General features: G+C 35.1%; 4 protein-coding genes across 5 annotated transcripts; 1 reads left to right on the top strand and 3 right to left on the bottom strand.

Annotated features, from left to right (window-relative positions):
- Positions 1-363: 363 nt before the first annotated feature.
- LOC139889123 (secreted RxLR effector protein 161-like) lies at positions 364-888 on the bottom strand. The gene has a single exon (XM_071872091.1). The coding sequence runs from the start codon at positions 886-888 to the stop codon at positions 364-366; it is 525 nt and encodes a 174-aa protein (XP_071728192.1).
- A 6,908-nt stretch (positions 889-7,796) lies between these two features.
- Positions 7,797-10,948, top strand: LOC139892260 (pyrroline-5-carboxylate reductase-like). Its single transcript, XM_071875304.1, has 7 exons — positions 7,797-8,116; positions 8,949-8,997; positions 9,170-9,261; positions 9,573-9,645; positions 9,779-9,899; positions 10,429-10,534; positions 10,628-10,948. The coding sequence occupies exons 1-7, from the start codon at positions 7,916-7,918 to the stop codon at positions 10,814-10,816; spliced, it is 831 nt and encodes a 276-aa protein (XP_071731405.1). The 5' UTR covers positions 7,797-7,915; the 3' UTR covers positions 10,817-10,948.
- A 1,440-nt stretch (positions 10,949-12,388) lies between these two features.
- Positions 12,389-15,083, bottom strand: LOC139892259 (uncharacterized). 2 transcript variants are annotated; one of them, XM_071875301.1, is made up of 5 exons: positions 14,797-15,083; positions 14,560-14,671; positions 13,908-14,438; positions 13,624-13,807; positions 12,389-12,468 (listed from the first exon to the last, which is right to left on the bottom strand). In XM_071875301.1, the coding sequence occupies exons 1-5, from the start codon at positions 14,871-14,873 to the stop codon at positions 12,443-12,445; spliced, it is 930 nt and encodes a 309-aa protein (XP_071731402.1). In that variant the 5' UTR covers positions 14,874-15,083; the 3' UTR covers positions 12,389-12,442. The 2 variants fall into 2 exon arrangements, with proteins under 2 accessions (XP_071731402.1, XP_071731403.1); XM_071875302.1 differs by having other exon boundaries at positions 12,389-12,465.
- A 1,547-nt stretch (positions 15,084-16,630) lies between these two features.
- On the bottom strand, positions 16,631-17,407 carry LOC139889121 (uncharacterized). The gene has a single exon (XM_071872090.1). It carries the CDS (start codon positions 17,405-17,407, stop codon positions 16,631-16,633), a length of 777 nt encoding a protein of 258 aa, XP_071728191.1.
- Positions 17,408-22,838: the final 5,431 nt, after the last annotated feature.

Raw genomic sequence — 22,838 nt, 5'->3', positions numbered from 1 at the left:
TTATAATAATAATATTACTTATATATATATTTGTATTTTTATAAAAGTAAACTAATATAGCGTTGAGCTTTGTTTAAAGATTTCCCTGTGGAACGAACCGGACTTACTAAAAACTACACTACTGTACGATTAGGTACACTGCCTATAAGTGTTGTAGCAAGCTTTAAGTATATCCATTCTATAAATAAATAAATATCTTGTGTAAAATTGTATCGTATTTAATAGTATTTCCTAGTAAATTAATAGTATTTTATACCCCTCTGCTTTGACATCAATATCTATGTGCTTGGTTCTTTCATGATACATTTGATTTTTAGTCAAATGTATCGCACTCTGACTATCACAATGCACAATAGTCTGATCTTATCGTATACCAAGATAACTAAGCAAACCCCTTAGCCACTTTGCTTCTTTCACACCCTCTGTCATAGTAATGTATTCTGCTTCAGTCGTGGACAAAGCAACAGTCGATTGTAATGTTGCTTTCCAACTAATAGCACATCTTCCGAGAGTAAAAACATACCCAGTCTGAGACCTTCTCCGATCCAAATCACCAGCATAGTCTGAATCAACGTATCCGGTAACATTAGTATTACCACCGCTATCAAATACTAAGCCAATATCGGTTGTCCCTTTGAGGTACCGAAGAATCCATTGCACCGCTTGCCAATGAACTTTCCCTAGACGATCTATATATCTGCTCACCACGCTTACCGCCTGTGCAATATCCGGTCTAGTACATACCATAACATACATGATGCTACCCACAGCACTAGCATATGGAACATGTGACATTTGCTCCACCTCCTCCTCAGTTTCCGGTGACAACGCCGATGAAAGTTTGAAATGTGCAGCAAGTGGAGTACTATCCGGTTTGGAGTTATCCATCCTAAAACGCTGAAGAACCTTCTCAATGTATTTCTTTTATGACAAATATAATTTTCCTTCACGTCTATCTCTAACAATCTCCATTCCCAATATTTTCTTAGCTGCACCCAAATCTTTCATCTCAAACTCACTTTTGAGTTGAGATTTTAACTGATCGATCTCTGACATGTTTTTCGAAGCAATCAACATATCATCTACATATAATAGAAAATAAACATACAAGCCATCAGGAAGCTTCTTGTGATATACACAACTATCATAATTACTCCGTGAGTAACATTTACTAGTCATGAATACGTCAAACCTCTTATACCATTGTCGAGGTGATTGCTTCAAGCCATATAATGACTTTTTCAACAAACATGCATAATCCTCCTTTCCCTGGACAACAAATCCTTCTAGCTGGCGCATAAAGATCCGTTCCTCCAACTCACCATGTAAGAATGCCGTATTGACATCTAATTGCTTCAACTCCATATCAAGTAAAGCAACATGGCAAGTAACACGCGGATAGAGGTATGCTTTACGACCGGTGAGAAAACTTCATTAAAGTCAACTCCCTCTCTCTGAGTAAAGCCTTTTGCTACAAGGCGTGCTTTGAACATTTCATCTTCTACACCCGGAATTCCGTCCTTCTTTTTGAAGATCCATTTGCATCCAACAATCTTCTGAACTTCTGGCGGTTTCACCAGCTCCCATGTATGATTCTTATAAAGAGACTCCATCTCTTCATTCATAGCTACAGAACACTTTGCAGATTCTGGACAACCAATAGCTTCACGATATGTAGCAGGTTCTTGGACCTCTATATCTTCTGCCATGCTCAGAGCATAAGCTACTAAATCTTCATGCCCAAACCGTTGTGGTGGTCTTATAGCTCGTCGTTCTCTATCTCTTGCTAGATTATAATTCTGTAGATCATGTTGCTCATCTGAATGATCTTTGGGTGTCATATGATCAACACCAAAGTCATGTACATCTTCTACAACGGGCTCGACAGGAGTATCTTGTACTACTTCTTGTGGAACATCTATTTCTTGCTCCACCTGCTCCTCAACTTCACGATCTATTCCAGCAACTACTTGTTCTTTCTCTGTCTTTTTCAACATAGCAGACTCGTCAAATGTCACATCCCTGCTGATAAGAAATCGGGATGATTTACCATCAGAGCACCACAATCTATAACCCTTCACCCCATCTGCATACCCTAGAAATATGCATCTTTTGGCCCTTGGCTCAAGTTTACCATCTTTCGCATGAGCATAAGCAGGACAACCAAATATCTTCAAATCACTGTAACTTGCAGGGGAACCTGACCATTTCTCCAAAGGAGTTTGACAATCAATTGCTGTTGATGGAGACCGATTTACCAAATAACAAGCTGTGTTGACAGCTTTAGCCCAAAATATATTTGGTAATTCTGCATTTGAGAGCATACACCTCGCTTGCTCAAGGAGCGTTCTATTCATTCGTTCTGCAACGCCATTCTGTTGTGGTGTAAACCGCATTGTGTGGTGTCTCACAATGCCTTCGTTCTTGCAGAACTCATTGAATTCGCCTTTGCAGAATTCCAGTTCATTGTCAGTTCTCAAGCGCTTGATGAACTTTCCAGTCTGCTTCTCTATCATCATCTTCCATTGCTTGAAAACCCACACTCTTCTCGAATAGTCATCAATAAAGGTTAACATGTATCTCGCACCACCTTTTGAAGGAACAGGAGATGGACCCCAAAGATCTGAATGAATATAATCCAAAGTACCTTTTGTCCTATGAACGGTTGTGCCAAACTTTATTCGGCTCTGTTTGCCGAATACACAGTGCTCGCAGAATTCTAATTTTCCGATATTCTGGCCACACAGCAAACCTCGTTTACGAAGTTCCATCATTCCTCTCTCGCTCATGTGCCCAAGGCGCATGTGCCATAACTTGGTGGTATCTACATCTTTATCTGATGAAGAAACTCCAGCCGCACCAGTGACCGTGTTACCTTTAACAAGTAAAGGCCGTTGAACCTTTCACCTTTCATCACAACAAGTGCACCTCTAGAGACTTTTAATACTCCACCTCGAGCTCGATACTCGCAACCGATGGATTCCAGAGTACCCAAGGAAATAAGATTCTTCTTCAATTCTAGAACATGCCTGACTTCTATCAAAGTCCTCACCGTGCCATCATACATCTTGATTTGGATTGTTCCTATGTCAACAACCTTACAAGCTACATCATTTCCCATAAGGACTTTACCACCATTTATTTCTCGATAGGTGGCAAACCATTCCCTAATATGACACATATGATAAGAACAACCCGAATCAAGAATCCACTCGTCAAAAGAGCGGCTATCGGTAACACTAAGAACATTTGCGCCATCAGAATCATTTTCTGCAACCGCAGAAACTTTATCGGCTCCCGTTGCATTCCAAATCTCTCTCTTTCCTTTTAAGTCTGGACAATCTCTACGCATGTGACCTTGCTTGTGACAATTGTAACACTTGATCTTTCTAGATCTTGTTTTTGATCTAGAACGACCCTTTTTGTTACTACTTGATGCTCTATCGTTACGTCTTCCTCTCGCCACCAAACTTTCCGCACTTTCTTCCACATAATCCGCCGAGGATTTCTTCCTTAACTCGTTAGAGTTTAAGGTAGATTTGACATCCTCCATGGAAATAGTTTTTCTACTATATAGTAGAGTTGTAACCAAATGCTCGTACGATTTTGGCAAGGAACATAAGAAAATTAAAGATTTATCTTCATCATCAATTTTCACACCAATATTATTCAAGTCCAAAATTATTTTATTGAACTCATCGATGTGATCATTTAATGAACCTTCTTTCATTTTAAGAGTATACAACCGTTGTTTCATATACAACCGGTTCGTGAGACTCTTAGTCATATATAGAGATTCTAGCTGTTTCCAAAGTCCAGCCGGTGTGGTTTCTGCCGCAACTTCTCTAAGCACACAATCAGCAAGATTTAGAATAATCATGCCGTGTGCCTTTTCCAGAAGTTCATCCTTCTCTTCATCTGTCAACTTTTCGGGTAGATGTTCTCTCCCTTTCAAAGCTAACAAATAACCTTGTTGGCTCAATAGAGCCCGCATCTTCATTCGCCAAAGACCAAAATCGTTCTGGCCATTAAATTTCTCTACATCAGACCTGATTATCATCATCTTGAATATTTAATCACAGCTATGCTCTGATACCATTTGTAAGGATCGCATAGCCCAAACACAATGTCCTGCAATATAAGTCCAAGAGTCCATCCTTTTCTAAAACCAATTGGTGATAGAGGGACTTCCCCCTTAGACTTATATACATACATTTGTTTTGTCCCATGACCGATGTGGGACTTTGGTTTGCACCCCCAATACAACCCACGAACGACAAACGAATAATCTAAAAGCATAAACGATAAATATAAAGCATAACGACACGGGATTTAACGTGGTTATATCCCAACTCCAAAACACGGAGAAGGGTTTAGTCCACGGGCGCAAACCAGAGATTTTTCACTATTATTTTCGTGCACCACATTGTATGGGTTACATAGTGTGTTTATATAGGTAAATCTAAACAAAAAAACAACTTAACGAGCAAGAAAACACAATTCTAGAATTTTCTCCAGTCAGAACCATTCTCGCGACCGCGATGAAATTCTGGTGGTCGCGAGTTTTGTTTTCTCAGCACAGATGTGATTCTTGCGACCATAACTCTAAACTCGTGGTCACCAATTTCACAGATTCAGCAAACCTTATTTAATTCAAACTTCGCACTCCAACAATCTCCCACTCGAAGGAGACATTAAACAACCTTCGCCAACCCGTAAATATGTTTAAACAAACCCACAATAACTCTAGATTATCCGATTACCAACTCCTTTTGATACCGCCAGATGAGACATCCGAATCACGCCGTACTTCACTCGTTAGCCTACGAGCAAATGAAGTCTTTCGACACCAAAAAATACCGTTGAGTGATAATCTAATCTATTACTCCCTCCGTCCCAGATTAATTGTCCCCAGACAAAAAGCACACAGTTTAAGAAATGTCATTATCACACTGTACTTTTTCTGTACTTTTTTCTTACTTTACTGTTTTTACCCTCAACTAATTAATTAGAAATCTCTCTCACCTTTGTAATTTAATTAATTCATTAGGGACAATATTGTAAACTTTATCAAAATTACTTTCCATATTTGGAAGTGGACAATTAATCTGGGACGTCCCAAAAAAGAATACTGGACAATTAATCCGGGACGGAGGGAGTAGTTACTAGCTTGAGCCATCTCGATTTCTTTCGCCACCATCTTCATAGAAGATCATCTTCTTACACTAGAAGACCAATTGAAGTATGCGACACTTCAATTATAGGATTCTTCATGAGACTACACCGCCTTACCGATCACCATAGACATGTTCAATCCCGAACACACATGTCAATGATAACCCTCGTACAGGATTTCACCGTCTATCTATGAATTTCCTTCCCAGCAATCAGAAAATCCAACAGATGCCCTCGTAGACTCTTCATCAAGGCTCCAGTGAGAACACAATCACAACCTCAAAATCTACTAACTTTTCAGCTTTCCGCTTTCTTGCTGGTACATTGACTTCCTCATAGCTATGAATTTCACAAACCCATCTTCTCATCCCAAGCACGCTCCCACTGTACGAGTAAGAAATAAAAATGCGGCTACTCGAGAAGAAACTTTGTTTGTACCACCATTCAGCCGTAAATTTCTTTGCCATCGGAGAGTAAAAACAAGTACTCGAAGCCCTAGTGTTACCCGAACTCATCACACTAATCTTGAGAACTTTGGAGAACAACGTCGCATAATTATCTCCACCACTCTACTAGTTGACTAACTCCCACTAGCTCGATAACTTCCGTCGATTACTAAACTCAATCGAGTTCCCGACACCCTCAACGATCCTAGAAAGCTCAAGTTCCATAATATCCCAATCATCTTGGAATATCTGACCATACGCTTGGTCACCCAGTTTCATAACACGCAAGCACTAACTTCCACCAATAACTCCCACTGTCAACTTCGACTCGATGCATCTTTGTCGTTATCCAATCGCTCTAACCCGAGATAAAAACAACCTGCTAAGCTCCCATAACAAACCCACATCCCCGAAAAACACAGGTCGTATCGCTCGAAGTTTCACGAGACAAAAAAAAACCGTCTCGCACTCGCGTCATCAAACCCGAAAAAGTTCAACTCTAAAACATATCCAAAATTCGTAGCGATCGGACCGTTCAATTCGTAGCGACCGCGATGAAATTCTGGTGGTCGCGAGTTTTGTTTTCTCAGCACAGATGTGATTCTTGCGACCATAACTCTAAACTCGCGGTCACCAATTTCACAGATTCAGCAAACCTTGTTTAATTCGAACTTCGCACTCCAACAGGTAAAACCTCGGGTAATCAAGCCCCCCGAGCACGAGACATGGTACCGGGTGAATTGCGCATTATGCGCACCCTCTAGTCACACTCCCTTTTTGAACAATTTGACATAGTCAGAAATTGAACCCGGGTAGTGTGCTTCATTGGGCAACTCAGTGACCACTCAGGCAAGCCTGAATGATTATATTTTCACAGTTATTGAAATTTACACTTAAAGTAAATACAAAAGTTATTACTAATATATGTATTAAAATCTAAAATTATAAAATTTTCCACATACAACATTATTTTACAAAGTTCACCACATCATTGAAAGTTGTATAATTCGCTACATATAAATGCTATAAAGTTAGTGTTTTAGTCTCTTTTTCTTGCTTGTAGTTTGTTTGTTGGCTTTCGGTGTGGCTCGTGTTTCGTTAGCTTATGGTGGATGGTTTTGTAGTTTGGTTAATTTAGTTTTCTGTCTTCGAGCCCTTCTCACGTTTACCTTCTCTTGTAATTTGTTTTTTCTTTTCTCTTTTCAAGAATAGATTGGTTATAAAGTTTTCGTTTTTTCGCAAAATAAAAGCTATAAAGTTTACAAAAATTTAGTGTAATAAATGATCAATGACATTGGAGTTGCCGTTATATGCATATCCTCTCTTATTACCCCATTCCTCCGTATTATTTAAAAAAAAAACACTTGTAAACGACCCAAAATTGAGGTTTTTGTTTGTTATACAAGACACAAGAACTAAACTAAGTATAAACAAATCAAATCGCGTGGTGTGTGTTTATGGATGGTTAGTGCGTGATGGGTTAGCACGTGCTTGTAAACCTGAATTGCTCGATTACCACGCATCACGCACCGATTTGCACGCATTATGCGTGGTGCATGGTCAGTGAGCATATCTTGCGATTTCAATTTTTTTAGATTCTATTATATTATTAAATACTTTCGATGAGAGCATTTTAACTAATTTCCCTATATTTAGGGTGTGTTTGGATGAAAGTAGCTGGAGCTGGAGCTTGTAGCTGGAGCTGGAGCTTATGAAATAGAGCTGGAGCTGGAGCTTATTTTTGAAGCTGGTAGCTGGAGCTTATTATATTTTATAAGTGTTTGGTAAGATAGCTGGAGCTTATTTTCCAGTTCATAAGCTCTACTTTTTTTCACAAGCTACTAAAAGTAGCTTATTTTTCCAGAGCTTATGATTTTCATAAGCTCTACTTTTTTTGTCTACCAAACGAAGCTTATGACCTGGAACTTATTAAAATCATAAGCTCAAACTCCTATAAACTCCTATAAGCTCCTCACCCAAACACACTCTTATTCGATCTCATAGTCCACATATGTTCCCAAACATATGATTCTCTTTTGCGCTATTCCATATTGAACCCAGTAGGAAAGTGAGACCTGCCCCGGCCTGGCCCATTTAAAAGTGGCTATCGGATCCGAATAAATACTCACTGTTCTACTAAGTACTAATAAGACAAATTCTTGATTGATTGATTGATTGATTACTACTCCCCTGTTTTTGCTTACTTTAAACACCAATCACAGTCTTGATTGATTGATTAGCAATCATCTCATCGTAAATTAGCGTCTGCAGAAGCATACATCGATTGATCAACAATGTCTACTACTGGTCCACCTATTAGCGCCGATACGTACAAACTAGGGTTTATCGGAGCTGGCAAAATGGCCGAGAGTATTGCGCGAGGTGTCGTTAAATCCGGTGTTCTTCCGGCTTCTCGTATTCAAACGGCTCATAAAGGTGCTCGCCGTGCTGCTTTTGAATCGTTTGGCGTTGATGTTGCTCAACATAATAATCAGGTATAAATACTACAGTATTAATCTTTGTTTTTATATATTTTGTGCTTCCATTGATATTGATATTATAATTATAATATAATTATTAAGAATGATGATTAATTCAATATATATATGTAATTGAATTGAAGTTACAGTTTGTGTGTGTTATGTAATATGATCAGATGAAAAGGCATCTCACGGATTGAAGTTTAAAATTTATTGAAGAAGTGCCTGGTTTTAAAGAAGTGTTGTTAAGATTAAAATTTTATCTAATATAAATGATATACAAATATATACGAACTTTGGTAGAATACTATAAACGAACGAACATAGACAAACATGATTAATCAAATATTCTGGAACGTAGATGAACGAATGATGCTCGTGATCATGTTGGTTCATTTGCTTGGACGGACAGATTGTTTTTAATATCCACAAAGGAACATAAACGAACTTCCAGCCAAATGGTTCTTAAATTTAGTGTTGAACGTTCGGTTCGTTTACAGGCCTAGATTCTGTTAGTTTAAAGAGCAAATGAAGACCACATAACATTTTTACACATCACGTTCGCAAATCACAACAGTACTTTTTTACTTGCCAAATATCGTAAGCAATAATTGATTTCTTTAGCAATTTGAAAACTATAGAAATTGTAGTTGTTGAAATATGTGAGCAGTGAGTACAACTATACTCCGAATGTCGTCATGATTAGTAATTTGTTTACTCATGAAGAAGAGTGTTGATACATTTTGGTATATCATGTTGTGCTAATTAGTTGACACCTTTCAGTTTTTACTAATTCAGTGTTTCTTAATTGTCTCTCTCTCTCTTTTTTTTTTTTTTTTTTTTTCAGGTTGTTGAAAACTGTGATGTGGTGATTTTCTCTGTGAAGCCACAAGTTGGTAATTATTTATTGCATACGTTTAAGTACCTCACGCCAATTACAGATCAATGACAACTTTGTATATGCATATGTTATTTTTATGTATAATTATATTGTGATCTTGGAGAATTTCGAAAGGAGGATGTTTTATGCTGAAAGTTTATTCTATTAGTATATGTTTGTTGCTGCAGTTAAAGATGCTATCTTGCAGCTAAGACCAGTTCTATCGGAGAAAAAGCTTCTGGTGTCAGTAGTTGCTGGTGTTAAGTTGAAAGATCTTCAGGTTTGGCATAAACAAATGTGTGTTTTTTTTTTTTTTTTTTTTTTTTTTTTTTTTTTTTTTTTCACCATTACTGAATCTCTGATCATATGATTGTTGATTATTATGTGAGAATATGTATACAAAATTACAAACTCTGTGATGTATCAAGCATATGGATCTTCTGTTTTATACATGTATCTAATCTTCGATGTATATTTATTTGAAAAGAACTTAGAAGGAATTCTAATCGGATATGACAATTTATGGCACGATGTGGTTTTAAACTGATCATGCATACATATATTTATAGTATTGAGTTTTGTATGATGCAGGAGTGGGCGGGTCATGATCGTTTCATCAGGGTTATGCCGAATACCCCGTCTGCTGTAGGTCAAGGAGCATCTGGTATTGGTTTTTTCCATCTATGCATTTTAAGAATTAAAAGTTTGATTAGTACTGGTTCTGCCACTTTTCATTTTTTTCATATAACTTACAATATATGCATTCATTTCTAAATATGGTTAGAGTGTATATGCAGTTATGTGCTTGGGAGCAGGTGCAACACAAGAAGATGGTGAAATAATTGCGAAATTATTTCAAGGAGTCGGTAAGATTTGGAAAGCTGATGAGAAACTGTTCGATGCTGTCACTGGCTTGAGGTATTTATGAATATATTTTTCGATATAACAGCGTAAGCGTAAATTTAAACATAAATGTATCAAACATAAAACATATCATGGTGCCCCTTTCAACCTTGAGGTTGGGGTTTAGTTTGCTGGTGGACATAATCGTGGATTATTGTATATATTCGTGTAAATGAGTGTATGACTTTGCTTTTCAAAAGAAAAAAAATCAAATATAAGACATAAATATTTCAAACATAAATATATGACACAAAATTGAAATTTATTGACCTAACTTTGACCAACTCAGTCTGACTTTGACCCGACTTGTTAGCGTTGACCGACTTTTAAGGCGTTTTTGGGCGACTCGGGACGAGCTAGTCTCCAAACCGACGCGTCAGCCGACTTCTACAATGGTGGAGACAATATAAACGTCAAATAATGTTTGGTTAGGCACGTCTTTGCAAATTTGCAAATCTTTAGCTCTTTATTTGAAGTCGTGTAGATCTTCGACTCGATTCACTAGTTAAACTTTTTTTTTTTTTTTTTTGATTTAACAATTCAGTGGAAGCGGTCCAGCATATATATTTTTATTAATAGAAGCATTGGCCGATGGAGGTGTTGCTGCAGGTCTACCAAGGGAACTTGCACTTGGTTTAGCTTCTCAAACTGTATGTTCTTTTTTCAATCTACAATATCTCAATCGTAATGTGTACATCTTGATTTAACGAGCGAATGGTAAAAAATAAAACTTGATGTTAAAGGTTGTGGGAGCTGCGTCTATGGCTACACAAACTGGGAAGCATCCAGGTCAGCTGAAAGATGATGTCACGTCGCCTGGTGGGACCACCATTGCTGGAGTTCATGAGCTGGAGAAGTCTGGATTTCGTGGAATATTAATGAATGCAGTTGTTGCTGCTGCCAAACGTAGCCGTGAGCTTTCCTCAAATTAGTTTTTTTACTTAGTGATACAGACATGTATTGGTAGTATAGTAATGTTGGACTAGTCTCTATATAAAGAGCAGTTGAATAAATAATGTGGCCAATTGGCCGATAGTGATTAGTTAATTATGAGCACGTTTGCAGAGTTACTGTTTAAAATTATAAAAATTATTAAATTATGAGCTGAGTATAATTCATGAGTTTGAGAGCAAAATGGATTTATGCTTGATGCTTCTGCCTTCCAACAACAAAGATGCTCATTTTATGTTCTCTATGCATAATCTTCAAAAATACTTGAGTGAATCAGCATGAAAGAGCTTATTTCACTTGTCAAAATCCTATTTGTGTTACGATAAGATACGATATCCAGATCCTGCAGTAATTGATACTACATGAGCTGTTTCGTTATGAATTCTGATGCCAAAAATTTGAGGAGATTATAGGGTTGACATGAAGGGGCCCACTAAAGCAGGGGTGTTCAATATTGGGTTTCATTCCATTCATGTCGAAAATCAAACCGAATGAAATTCGGAAAAGCCAAACTGAATTTGAAATTGGTATTTGGTTCGGTTTCGGTTTAGTTTGAAGATCTGAATTCGGTTTTTGATTTTACATTATTAGTTTAGTTAAACTGAAATCAAAACTGCATTCAACTAATAATATATTATTTATTATTAGTACATATAGGATCCAAACCGATTTCAGAATAAAAATTCGAATTCAAAATTGGTTTCTGGTTTCAGTTAAGTTTTGGTTCTGAATGTGAATACGGTTTCGATTCAGATTTGGTTTTGCTCTCTAAAATTTTAAGATAAATAAACCGAAGAATTTGAAACCAACCCAATGAATACTCTAAAATAGAGTTTAGTGGTCTCTATACTATGCTGTCCTTTGAATCTAGATGCACTGTTATACAACTTATATTTTTTGATTACATCACCTAAATAATTTATATTTTTGCATCCCACGTGAAGATATAGTTAAATATCTGAACACGTTTCATATTAAATCATAATCTAAACAAAGATCAGCCTAAAAACGTGCAAATATAGTTAAATATCTAATAGTTTTCAAAAGGGATCCTCACACATCACTTTTTAATTCATATATACATAATTACTTATTTTATCCTTAATTATATTTATAATAATAAAATATAAATTCAATTCTCTAAAAGGTGATTTTATGACACAAAAGTATACATAGATCAATAAGTGTTGTGTGTGAATTTGAAGAGCAGAAACTTGAGATAATATTGAAAGTGTAGTTGTTTAGAACTAGAAATAATATTGTGGGTGAAATTTGAAGAGCAGAAACTATCACTGAAGAAACATCAGAATTAGTCATGCCGGTTGCAATTCTCACATTTAATATTACAAAATTACAACAATAAACATCCGTGTTGGTCCTAATCTAGGGTTTACATTACATTACATGACAAACAATAAATATTTATTTTCTGTACAATTCTGTATCTGAAATCGAGCATGAGCTGCTTTTCTCCAACGTAGAGATAGTATTACCAATTTGCGCAATTAGTGTCTAAATCATGCTCTTATCTTTTGTCAGGTAGCAAGTATAAAATTCTTTGTAATAATAATATGCTGCTGCAACTAAGACCATAACTCTCCTTCATATCACATCACATGCACTGTAACTACTACTGCAACGACAAAATTAAAGTAAAAAAAGATAAGATAATACCCTACGTTATAAAGGTTTCTTAAATATCTGTTCGTAAATTTCAAGTTTGAAAATTTAACTGAATATCTACAATGATATCTATAGCGCTAGAAAGGTTTCTTGAATATTTTGCTCAAGGATACAAAAAAGAAAAAAATTTGAATTTTATAACGATAATGTCATTTCATAAAATTATTGGATTATATAAGATCCACAGGTAAACCCATGACCTGGAGATATACGAGGGTCCGGGCATGGATCTGAATATAAACATGTCAATGAAGATCCGCGGGGTACGGGTTGACTAAAAATCCACGGATACGGGTGATGGATCTATTGGATCCACGCCCACAACCCGCGAGTGTCATCCCTATTCACACATATATAAACAATTGTACTAGTCAAATAAGATACATCAAGTATTGGTAAAGGATTAGCCACAATTTTCAACAACTCATTTCAAATGGAGGCAAACAGTCTAAGCCACATTCTAATCAGATTGATGATTATTCATATTGCAATATCTCTATAATCTTAACCATTCAAGCTTGCCTGAGTGGCCACCAAGTTGCCCAATGAAGTACACCACCCGGGTTCAATTACTGGTTATGCCAAATTGTTCAAAAAAGGAGTGTGACTAGAGGGTGCGCATAATGCGGAATTCACCCGGTACCAGGTCTCGCGCTCGGGGGCTTGATTACCCGAGGTTTTACCTTCTATGGGGGAGCCAATGTGCTCGTTCATAGGAGGGTTTCCTCGCTTACCCAAAAAAAAAAAAAAAAAAAAAAAAATTCTCTATAATCATTTTGATCAGAAATAATGCTTTTGTGTTTGTTAGTAGGTTCAACATATTTTTTTCACTTGCTATTTACTTAACTATTGTCACTTTCAAGGCGAAACTCTATATCTAAATCTCGGTCTAACAATCACTACCTCCTATAATGGCAAGATCTAGTGACAGAATGTTACTATTAGTGATCTTATTAAAACATAACCTAAAACAGTAAGGTAAATTCTATCCTAAATGTAATCAGTTGCATTTTAAATATGTAATTGCATCTCAAACCATTTCCAAATAAGAAATCAAGATTAACAAAACTAATGATCATATTTTGGCATAGTAAAGCGAACTCACCAAACAAGAAAATCAGCACAAGTAACCAAAATATCATATGAGTAGGCCGACTATGTCGCACATAATATTCTGATCTTTGAATCTGTCTTTTAAGTGCACCATACCACCCATAAAGTTGCTTCTCGTAACAATCATCACCCGTCTCAAGACAACTCTTACTCCTTTCGTAACAAGCATTAATCCCCTTCAACAAACACCAAAACATATTCAATAATCAATACCAATATCACAAATTAAATCTAACAAACCACAAATGCATTTCAACAATTTAACCGAACACTCACCCTGCTCAAAGGCTGAATCTCGTGCAATTTACCATGATCTATAACCTTAAGTTTCCTATAACCATTTTTCGACCACTGTAACTTTGACTCCATATTATTTAAAAATCCCGAAAAGCTTGGAACTTTTCGAGGCGGTTGTTGTTCCGATTTCTCATTTAATCCATCAACCGAAACATCCTCACACACAGTAACATTCCATGAACCAATATCAGCACCAGCGCTTGCTGTTCTTCTATGCTTGGATAACTTACTATCAGGACCCACATTCTTCGAGCTATCAGACCTTGACAGGTCATCATTTACGCAAACTGATCCGGAAAGAAATAACGCAAGTTCATTGCTTTCTCCTTCGTTAAGCCGTCCCCATGGTCGAGGTGGCTTCCCATTAGCAAAACCCGAATCATCCAAACATTTTGAAACTTTCGAAACTTGATTTTCCATTGCAGTAACAAATTCACGATGTCGAAATTTAGTATTATTACATGATAATTTACTATAACTATTCTCAACAGCCTTTTCAAATTCTTCCAGCTGTAAACATTTCAACACTAATTAATCTCACAGCACAAATAGAAACCTATTTATTGATATTAATTAATATTAATTATTATTATTAATATATATATATATATAGAAAGTAATAAGTTTTCACCTGCCATTTAGTAGTACCAAGTGCAGTATGTAAATCTCTTTTAAGTTCTTCAATATTCCACAAAGATGGGTCTTTTAATGCGTGTAATAGTGTTCTGTATGTTGATTCCATCCTTCAAATACAATAAATTTGATAAATTTTAATAAGAATTTGTAAAATAGATAAATAAACAAGGATCTGTGTAACAAAGTATATAGATAGATACAGATATATAGAAAGTAAACCCTAATTTGAAACCTGTCAGCAGATTCTTGAACTTCTTCTGCAGCAGGAAAGAACGGATCTTTCTCCCACTGTTCGAAATGAGACGCCATATCAAAGATTTATGATATTTATGATTAAATATATATAAAAAAGTAATAATAGAAAAGGCCTGAAATGGAATAAAGAAACCCTAAATCTCAAACGAAACAATCGGTCCAAAATGAAAATCTGGAAATGAAGTTGGGTTAATTTTTGTTTATGGGAGTGAAAATATGAAATGAAGAGAAACGGATTTGGGGAAAATGCGATGGAGTATTTTTTATTTACTGTATCTTATTTATATAATATATAAGACTATAATAATAATATAATTAATAATTAAATTTATTTATTATTTATAGTAACTGATTGATTGGTATCATGGTGTTGTCGAGAAAGCCACTTGGTTTCTGGGGAAGGTTGCTGGGTCATTTTCGTATGCGTCAGATGCTGGGTCAAAACCGAGTATTTTAGAAAAGCATTTGGTCAATTTTGATTTGGGGGATATAGGCTGCGTTTGGTTATAGTGTTTGTATTCTTAAGAATTTCAAAGATTTGAAATCTTGAGACATTTGAATTCTCGATTGATTCTATAAATAGTTTGGGGGGGAGTGTTTTTGTTGCAAACGAATCCAATTTATCTTGAATACGACGAGGCTTCACTACGTCTCATTCCGAATATAGGGGTGTTTGGCTTAGCGATTAAGAGATAATTATTTGATATTGCGTTTTTAAATCGCAAATCTTTAACTAATAGTGTTTTGCAAATTCAACTTTAAAATAAATTACTTGCGATTTGAGAGTCTCGGAATGTTAAGTTTGAACTCTAACTCACTTCATATTATACAAGTTTGAACAGGAAGTTAATTCAAATCAATCGTAAATTTAAAGTAATTATTAGAGCACTCCCAATGGTTATGTCTTAGTCTTTCAGGACTAGACGCCACTTTAACTCACATCAGCACTTCCTTTCCAGGACCAAACACTCCCAACAGTTACACATTTCTTCCATAAATTTTTATTACTTTTTAGTTTTTTTCTAAACAATATTTATTTAAATAAAACTAAACTTTTATTAAAAATTAAAAACATTACAATAATTAAAATTAAAAATTACATTAAAATGTTTTAAAATAATGACATTAAAATTAAAAAAAAAAAAAAAAAAAAACTACTCTTCGCCTTCTTCTTCAACGTCGTTTTCTTCTTTGTCATCGTGAATGCGTAAAGGTCCTGCCTCGGCTTGATTGTTTGGATTAATTGTCGGATCATGTCGAATTCGATAATGAGGTGGAAGATTATACACGTGTTTTACAAGCATATCCCGTAGTCGTCAATGAATATCCACATCTCTTAATTCCGCGTCCATCCGCATATGCGCCTCGACTCTTTCTTGGAATGTTCCTCGTGCATGTCGAATCGGACGATAATTCTCCCCGAGGCCACAAAATGCACACTCGTTGTCCTCGGTTATCATATTATTTAATATGATACATGTTAACATAATCCTTCTAATTTTGCGGATGTAATACGATCTTGCTGGATGTTGAACAATGGTCCATCGACCTTGTAGGAGTTGTAGTACTCCAAATGCTCGTTCAATATCTTTTCTTGCCGATGCTTGGTACTTTGAGAATTTTGATTGTTTCAGGTCTATCGGATTTCTGAACGATTTCACTAATGTTGCCCATTCCGGATAAATTCCATCCGCCAAATAATAACCCTTATTAAACGTACACCCGTTAACCTTAAACGTACATGGTGGAGCTTCACCGGCTAATAACTCGGTAAACAAATCAGATTGATTAAGTACGTTGATATCATTATTTCAACCCGCAGGTCCAAAATAAGTGTGCCAAAACCATCTATCGTACGAGGCTACCGCTTCAAGCATAATTGACGGGCAACCATGATCACCTCGTGTATAATGACCCTTCCACCGTTGTGGACAATTTCTCCACCTCCAATGCATACAATCGAGACTTCCTAACATCCCCGGAAAACGATGTATTTGAGAATGTTTAGTGGTCAAACGTTGCACATCTTGTGCAGTTGGTTTTCTCAAATATTTGGTAGCGTACAAATGAAAAACACATTTGCAATAATTGTTTAAACAATCATATGCAGTTTGTTCACTCATATGCAAATATTCATCAAAAAGATTGGCCGAAGTAGCATAAGCTAGTTGACGTAAGGCAGATGCTACTTTTTGAACAATATTAAAACAAAGTAATCCGGCGGCATCACGTTTTTGATGAAAGTATGTAAAATATTCGGGAATCGGAGTTTGAGAAAAATTCAATATATCTTGACATATATGAAGAAATAAAGGTTTGCTCATTCGATACCTTCTACGAAAATAATCATCCGGAAACGTGGGATTGTCGGAAATATAATCATTATATAGAGCTCTTGGGCGGCCTTCGCGATCTCTATTTAAATATCTTCGAGGTGCTTTTGGTACGGGAACAACTTCTTCATCATCTTTTAACTCATCCAATGCCTCAAGTAATTCGAGTGCGCGAGTATCACTTGCATTAGTTGCATTTGTGATCGTTAATAAAACGCTTAGTTCGGGATCGTAATTTGGGTTATTTGAATTCATTTTTTTGGTAAATTTTTTTTTTTTTTGATAAAATGATACTGTAGGTTGAGAGAGTGAAAAAGATATGTATGTTAAAAATGAATTTGAATGTGTATATATAGAGTGAAAAAAAATACGAAACTAGCCGTTTATATCCGTTGGGGTATTTTTTTATTATTATTTTTAAATTTTGTTTTCTATCCGTTTCCACCGTCCTCATTTATGATTTAAAAACGCGAACTAGAGCACAGATAGTTGAGCGGTGGGCTACCTTTGGCGGCGGGGTGGACGGTGGGTAAGTCCAAACCGTTAGGAGGGCTCTTAGGATTTATCAAATGATACTTCCTAAAACTATGTTTAAGAAAATGATACCCGTATAAGCTTAAGTGATGACACGTGAAAATTACTAAAGTGGTTATCAAAAACTTCTTCTTTGTTAAGATTCAATAGTTTATAATTACCTTTGGATTAAGCTTACTACACAATACTTGAATATGAAAGAGTAGTAATGGATGGAGATAGAAAGATATATTTTATATATGTATGAATGGTTGCAATCACTGATTACATTTGCTTGCATATATATACTACGAATATTTACTATTGTGAATTAGAAAAAAATGGCATTCATCCTGTACATTCACGGAATTTATCCACTTCAATTATTGTCCACTTACTTGAATTATTGATAGATATATAACACTCCCCCTTGAATGACAATTTTATTATAGAGCAACTAGTACTGCCTCGTTAAAAACCTTGTTAAAGAAAAACCCAGTGGGAAAAACTTTAGCTAAAGGAAAAAGAGTGCTGCATAGAGTTGACTCCCCCTCAAGTGGACATCGTTGAGCTGTTACATATTTTGAACATGCCTCATGCCAATATTGTGAACATGCGTTCTGAAAATAGCTGTTGGAAGTCATTTGGTGAAAAGATCAGCAGAGTTTTTACGGGATTGAACATATCTTATTTCAATCTGTTTGTCCTTAATGAGATCTTGAGTGTATGAAAAGAATCTAGGAGGTATGTGTTTTGTTCGATCACTTTTGATATACCCTTCTTTCATCTGTGCTATGCAAGCTGCATTATTTTTATAGATAGTTGTTGGACTTTTATCGTGTTCTAGTCCACAAGAATCAGTAATAAGTTGTCATTGATCTCAACCAAAAACATTCCCGAGTAGCTTCATGTAATGCAATCATTTTGGCATGATTTGATGATGTTGCAACAAGTGTTTGTTTTTGAGAACGCCATGATATTGCGGTACCTCCATTTAGGAATACACATTCAGTTTGAGATTTAGCTTTATGAGGATCACATAAATAACCTGCATCTACATAACCAACCAAATCTTGTTTTGAATCGTTAGAATAAAACAATCATAAATCAGTAGTTCCTCGAAGGTATCAAAATATGTGTTTGATCCCATTCCAGTGTCTTTCGGTAGGGGCTGAGCTGAACCTTGTTAACAAATTAACTGTAATAGAAATGCCAGTTCTTGTACAATTTGTAAGATACATAAGAGCCCCAATTGCACTAAGATATGGAACTTCTGATTCAAGAAGATCTTCATGATCTTTATGGGGATAAAATGGATCAGTGTCAATATTGAGTGATCTAATAACCATAGGAGTACTTAATGGTTTTGTCTTGTCCATATTAAAATATTTTAAAATCTTTTCGGTATAAGTTATCTGATGTAAAAGTGAGTCATTAGGCATATACTCAATTTGTAAACCAATGTAATACTTGGTTTTTCCCAAAATTTTCATTTCAAATTATTTCTTTAGAAGATGAATGGCTTCATAGATCTCTTTATTTGTCTATATGATGTTAAGATAATTGACATAAACAACTACGATCACATATCTGGACATTGTTTTCTTAATAAAAATACACGTGTAAATAAGATTATATGTATATCATTTTCTAATCAAGTAGTCATTTAATCGATTATACCACATGTCCCGATTGTATCAACCCATATAAAAATCTTTGTGATTTAATGAAATACATTTCCTTGGATTTTGCATTAGAGGCTTCTTATACTTTAAACCCTTCAGGTATATTCATATATATATCATTATCATGTGATCCATATAAATTAGTAATAACATCCATGAGATTCATTTCTGAATTTTAGTAACAGTAACTGCGAGGTTGATTAAGTATCTAAAAGCAATTATATCCATTTTAGGAAGATAAGTTTTTCTCAAAATTCATTCCTGGTCTTTGAGAGAAATCTTGAGTTACAAGTCTAGTTTTACCTTGTAACTTCATTTTTCTCATTTCTTAATTTTTCGGATGAAAATTCATTTGTCTCTCATACGTTTCACATCTTTAAAAGTGAAAATGATTGATCCGAAAACTTTTCTTTTATTGAGCGATTTTAATTCAACTCGCATTGCTCCTTTCCATTGAGCTCATTCATGTCTATTTTGACATTCAATGACAGATTTTTGGTTCCAGATCATCATCTTTATTCATGATGTTATTATATAAAAAATTTTCATCAATATTTGTCATTCTGTTTCGGTTCCAAAATATTGCATAATTTATTGCAATTTCTGTATTTATTATCAATATCCTCTGCAGAAGGAATATTGATTTGTGGTTCTTCTTGAATACTTTCTTTTACCTCATTATCAGCTGATTTTCCTTTTCGAGGATTTTTATCTTTGGAACCAATTGGCCTTCCACGTTTCAGACGTGGCAAAGACTAATGAGTGACATTATTGCCAGCTTTTAGAATTTCAATTCTAGCTGAAACATTTCCTACTATTATATATGATTTAGTCACTCCTTTTGTATCTTTAAATGCATAAAGTAATTAATTTGCAAGTTCTTGCATATGCATTATTTTTGAACTTTCGTTTCGCATTCTTTTGTGCGAGTTCAATATACCTTAATTGATGTTCACATCATGGAGCATTATATTATTTATTTATTTTCATTCCCCCCCCCCCCAATCTAGGGACCAATTTTTTTATTAAAAAAGACAATCAGCAGAACGTGCTGTAAAAACATCACCCGTCATGGGTTCAATATATCCTATAATTGAAGATGTTTCATATCCAATATATATCTCCATCCTCCTTTGAGGGATCATTTTAGTGCGTTGTGATGGTGCAACTAGAGCATACACTGCACAACTAAATGTTCTAATGGTAGGAAAAGTTTGGCTCTCGGCCAAAATCAAGTTGTCGGGGAGAATATTTATGACTTGCACTTCGTCTAATATGAATTAATGTCGCAGCATGTAACTTTGCATGTCCCCATATAAATATTGAGAGTTCGGTATTTATTTTCAATGGTCTAGCTATTAGCTGCAAGCATTTAATTATTGATTTAGCTAAACCAGTTTTGTATGTACATGAGCAATAGGATGTTCAACAACAATCCCTATAGAAATATAATAACATTAAATGCTTGAGATGTTAACTCCTCAGCATTATCAATTTGCACCCTTTTAATGGTGTCATCAGAAAAATGTGCTCTTAATTTAATAATTTGTGCAAGAAACTATGCAAATGCCATTTTACGGCTTGATAATAGACAAACATGAGACCATCTACTAAATGCATCAATCAGAACATGAAATGTCTAAATGGTCCACATGGTGGATGAATTTATCCACATATCTCACATTGAATTTTTTCAAGAAACATTTGTGATTCCTTTTCACAATATACTTTTCGTTAATCACCATATGTGCTTTTCATTAATCACCATATGTGCTTTTTCCATTAATCACCATATGAGCTTTTCATTAATCACCATATGTGCTTTTCATTAATCACCATATGCGTTTTTCATCATATATTCTTTTTACCATATGCGCTTTTAATAATATGCACTGCGCTTTTTATCATATGCGCTTTTCATTATATGCGCTTTTCATCATATATGCGCTTTTAACCATATGCGCTGCGTTTTTCATCATATGCGCTTTTAATCATATGCACTTTTCATTATATGCGCTTTTAATCATATGCGCTTTTCATCATATATGCGCTTTTCATCATATATGCGCTTTTAATCATATGCGCTGCGCTTTTCATCATATGCGCTTTTCATCATATGCGCTTTTAATCATATGCGCTGCTCTTTTCATCATATGCGCTTTTAATCATATGCGTTTTTCATCATATGCGCTTTTAATCATATGCGCTTTTCATCATATATGCGTTTTTCATCATATACGCTGCACTTTTCATCATATGCGCTTTTCATCATATGCGCTTTTCATCATATATGCGCTTTTAATCATATGCGCTGCACTTTTCATCATATGCGCTTTTAATCATATGAGCTGCGCTTTTCATCATATGCGCTTTTAATCATATACGTTTTTCATCATATGCGCTTTTAATCATATGCGCTTTTCATCATATATGCGTTTTTCATCATATACGCTGCGCTTTTCATCATATGCGCTTTTCATCATATGCGCTTTTTCATCATACGCGCTTTTAATCATATACGCTTTTCGGTGCTACATAGATATTTCTCATTTTCTGTTATCATTGACTGATAATCATATCCATTATGATATATATCAGAGAAACTTAACAAATTTCTTTTTGATTTGAGAGAAAACAAGACATTATTTATCAAAAAATTCGTACCATTTAGTAACATGAATTTTGCCTTTCCCGTTCATTTTATCAAGTTTGCAATACCTGATATAGTATTTATAATTCCTTTAGTTGATTTCAAATCATTGAAATATTTTTAGATTTGATCATAGTGTGTATGTTACCACTATATGCAATACATAGGTTTTTACCATTTAATTGATGTTGTATTTTAGTAAAATTCATACTAAAATTTCAGATAAGATAAGTAAATAATGAGTAGATATTTCAGCAAGATAATTAAATTATATTACCTGCAAATAAGTTATAATAAAAGATAACACCTAATAAACATATATGTATTAGGGTCTAAAATTATTTATTTAGGAGTGACACATAATAAGCTAGACATCTTAGAAAATTTAGATCATATAAGTCGAAGGTTGCTCAGGGTTTACTTAATCAAGATTTTCAAAAGATTCGCTCTCATCATTTCAAATCTTGTATAGTGGAAGAATAAAAGGTCAAAGTAGCCTTTTTTTTTAAAAAAAACAATCGTTTGCACGCCTATGACTTTTTATTTATTTAACCATAATGAGTTCAAATTGTATATTACTGACTTCTCTTTCTCTCCTATATGATTTCATCAATTCTTTTCCTTCACCATTGTATAATACTGATTACATAATTCTTTATGCCTCTCCATTATATTTATATTTATATATTATTGGGTATTGGCTATAAATCAAAGATATAAGCAGAGATATTTTTTCACAAGTTCTTATGCCACTCTATCAATCCATACCTCATCTGATATACAAAATTAAAGTTGTAACATAAGGACATCCAGTGTTTGATGCGCAAATGTGAACGAG

The sequence above is a fragment of the Rutidosis leptorrhynchoides genome, chromosome 2 (assembly GCF_046630445.1).
Source record: "Rutidosis leptorrhynchoides isolate AG116_Rl617_1_P2 chromosome 2, CSIRO_AGI_Rlap_v1, whole genome shotgun sequence".
Lineage (NCBI taxonomy): Eukaryota > Viridiplantae > Streptophyta > Magnoliopsida > Asterales > Asteraceae > Rutidosis > Rutidosis leptorrhynchoides.
Note: the sequence above shows the minus strand (reverse complement) of the source record. Positions and strands in the feature narration are given on the sequence as shown.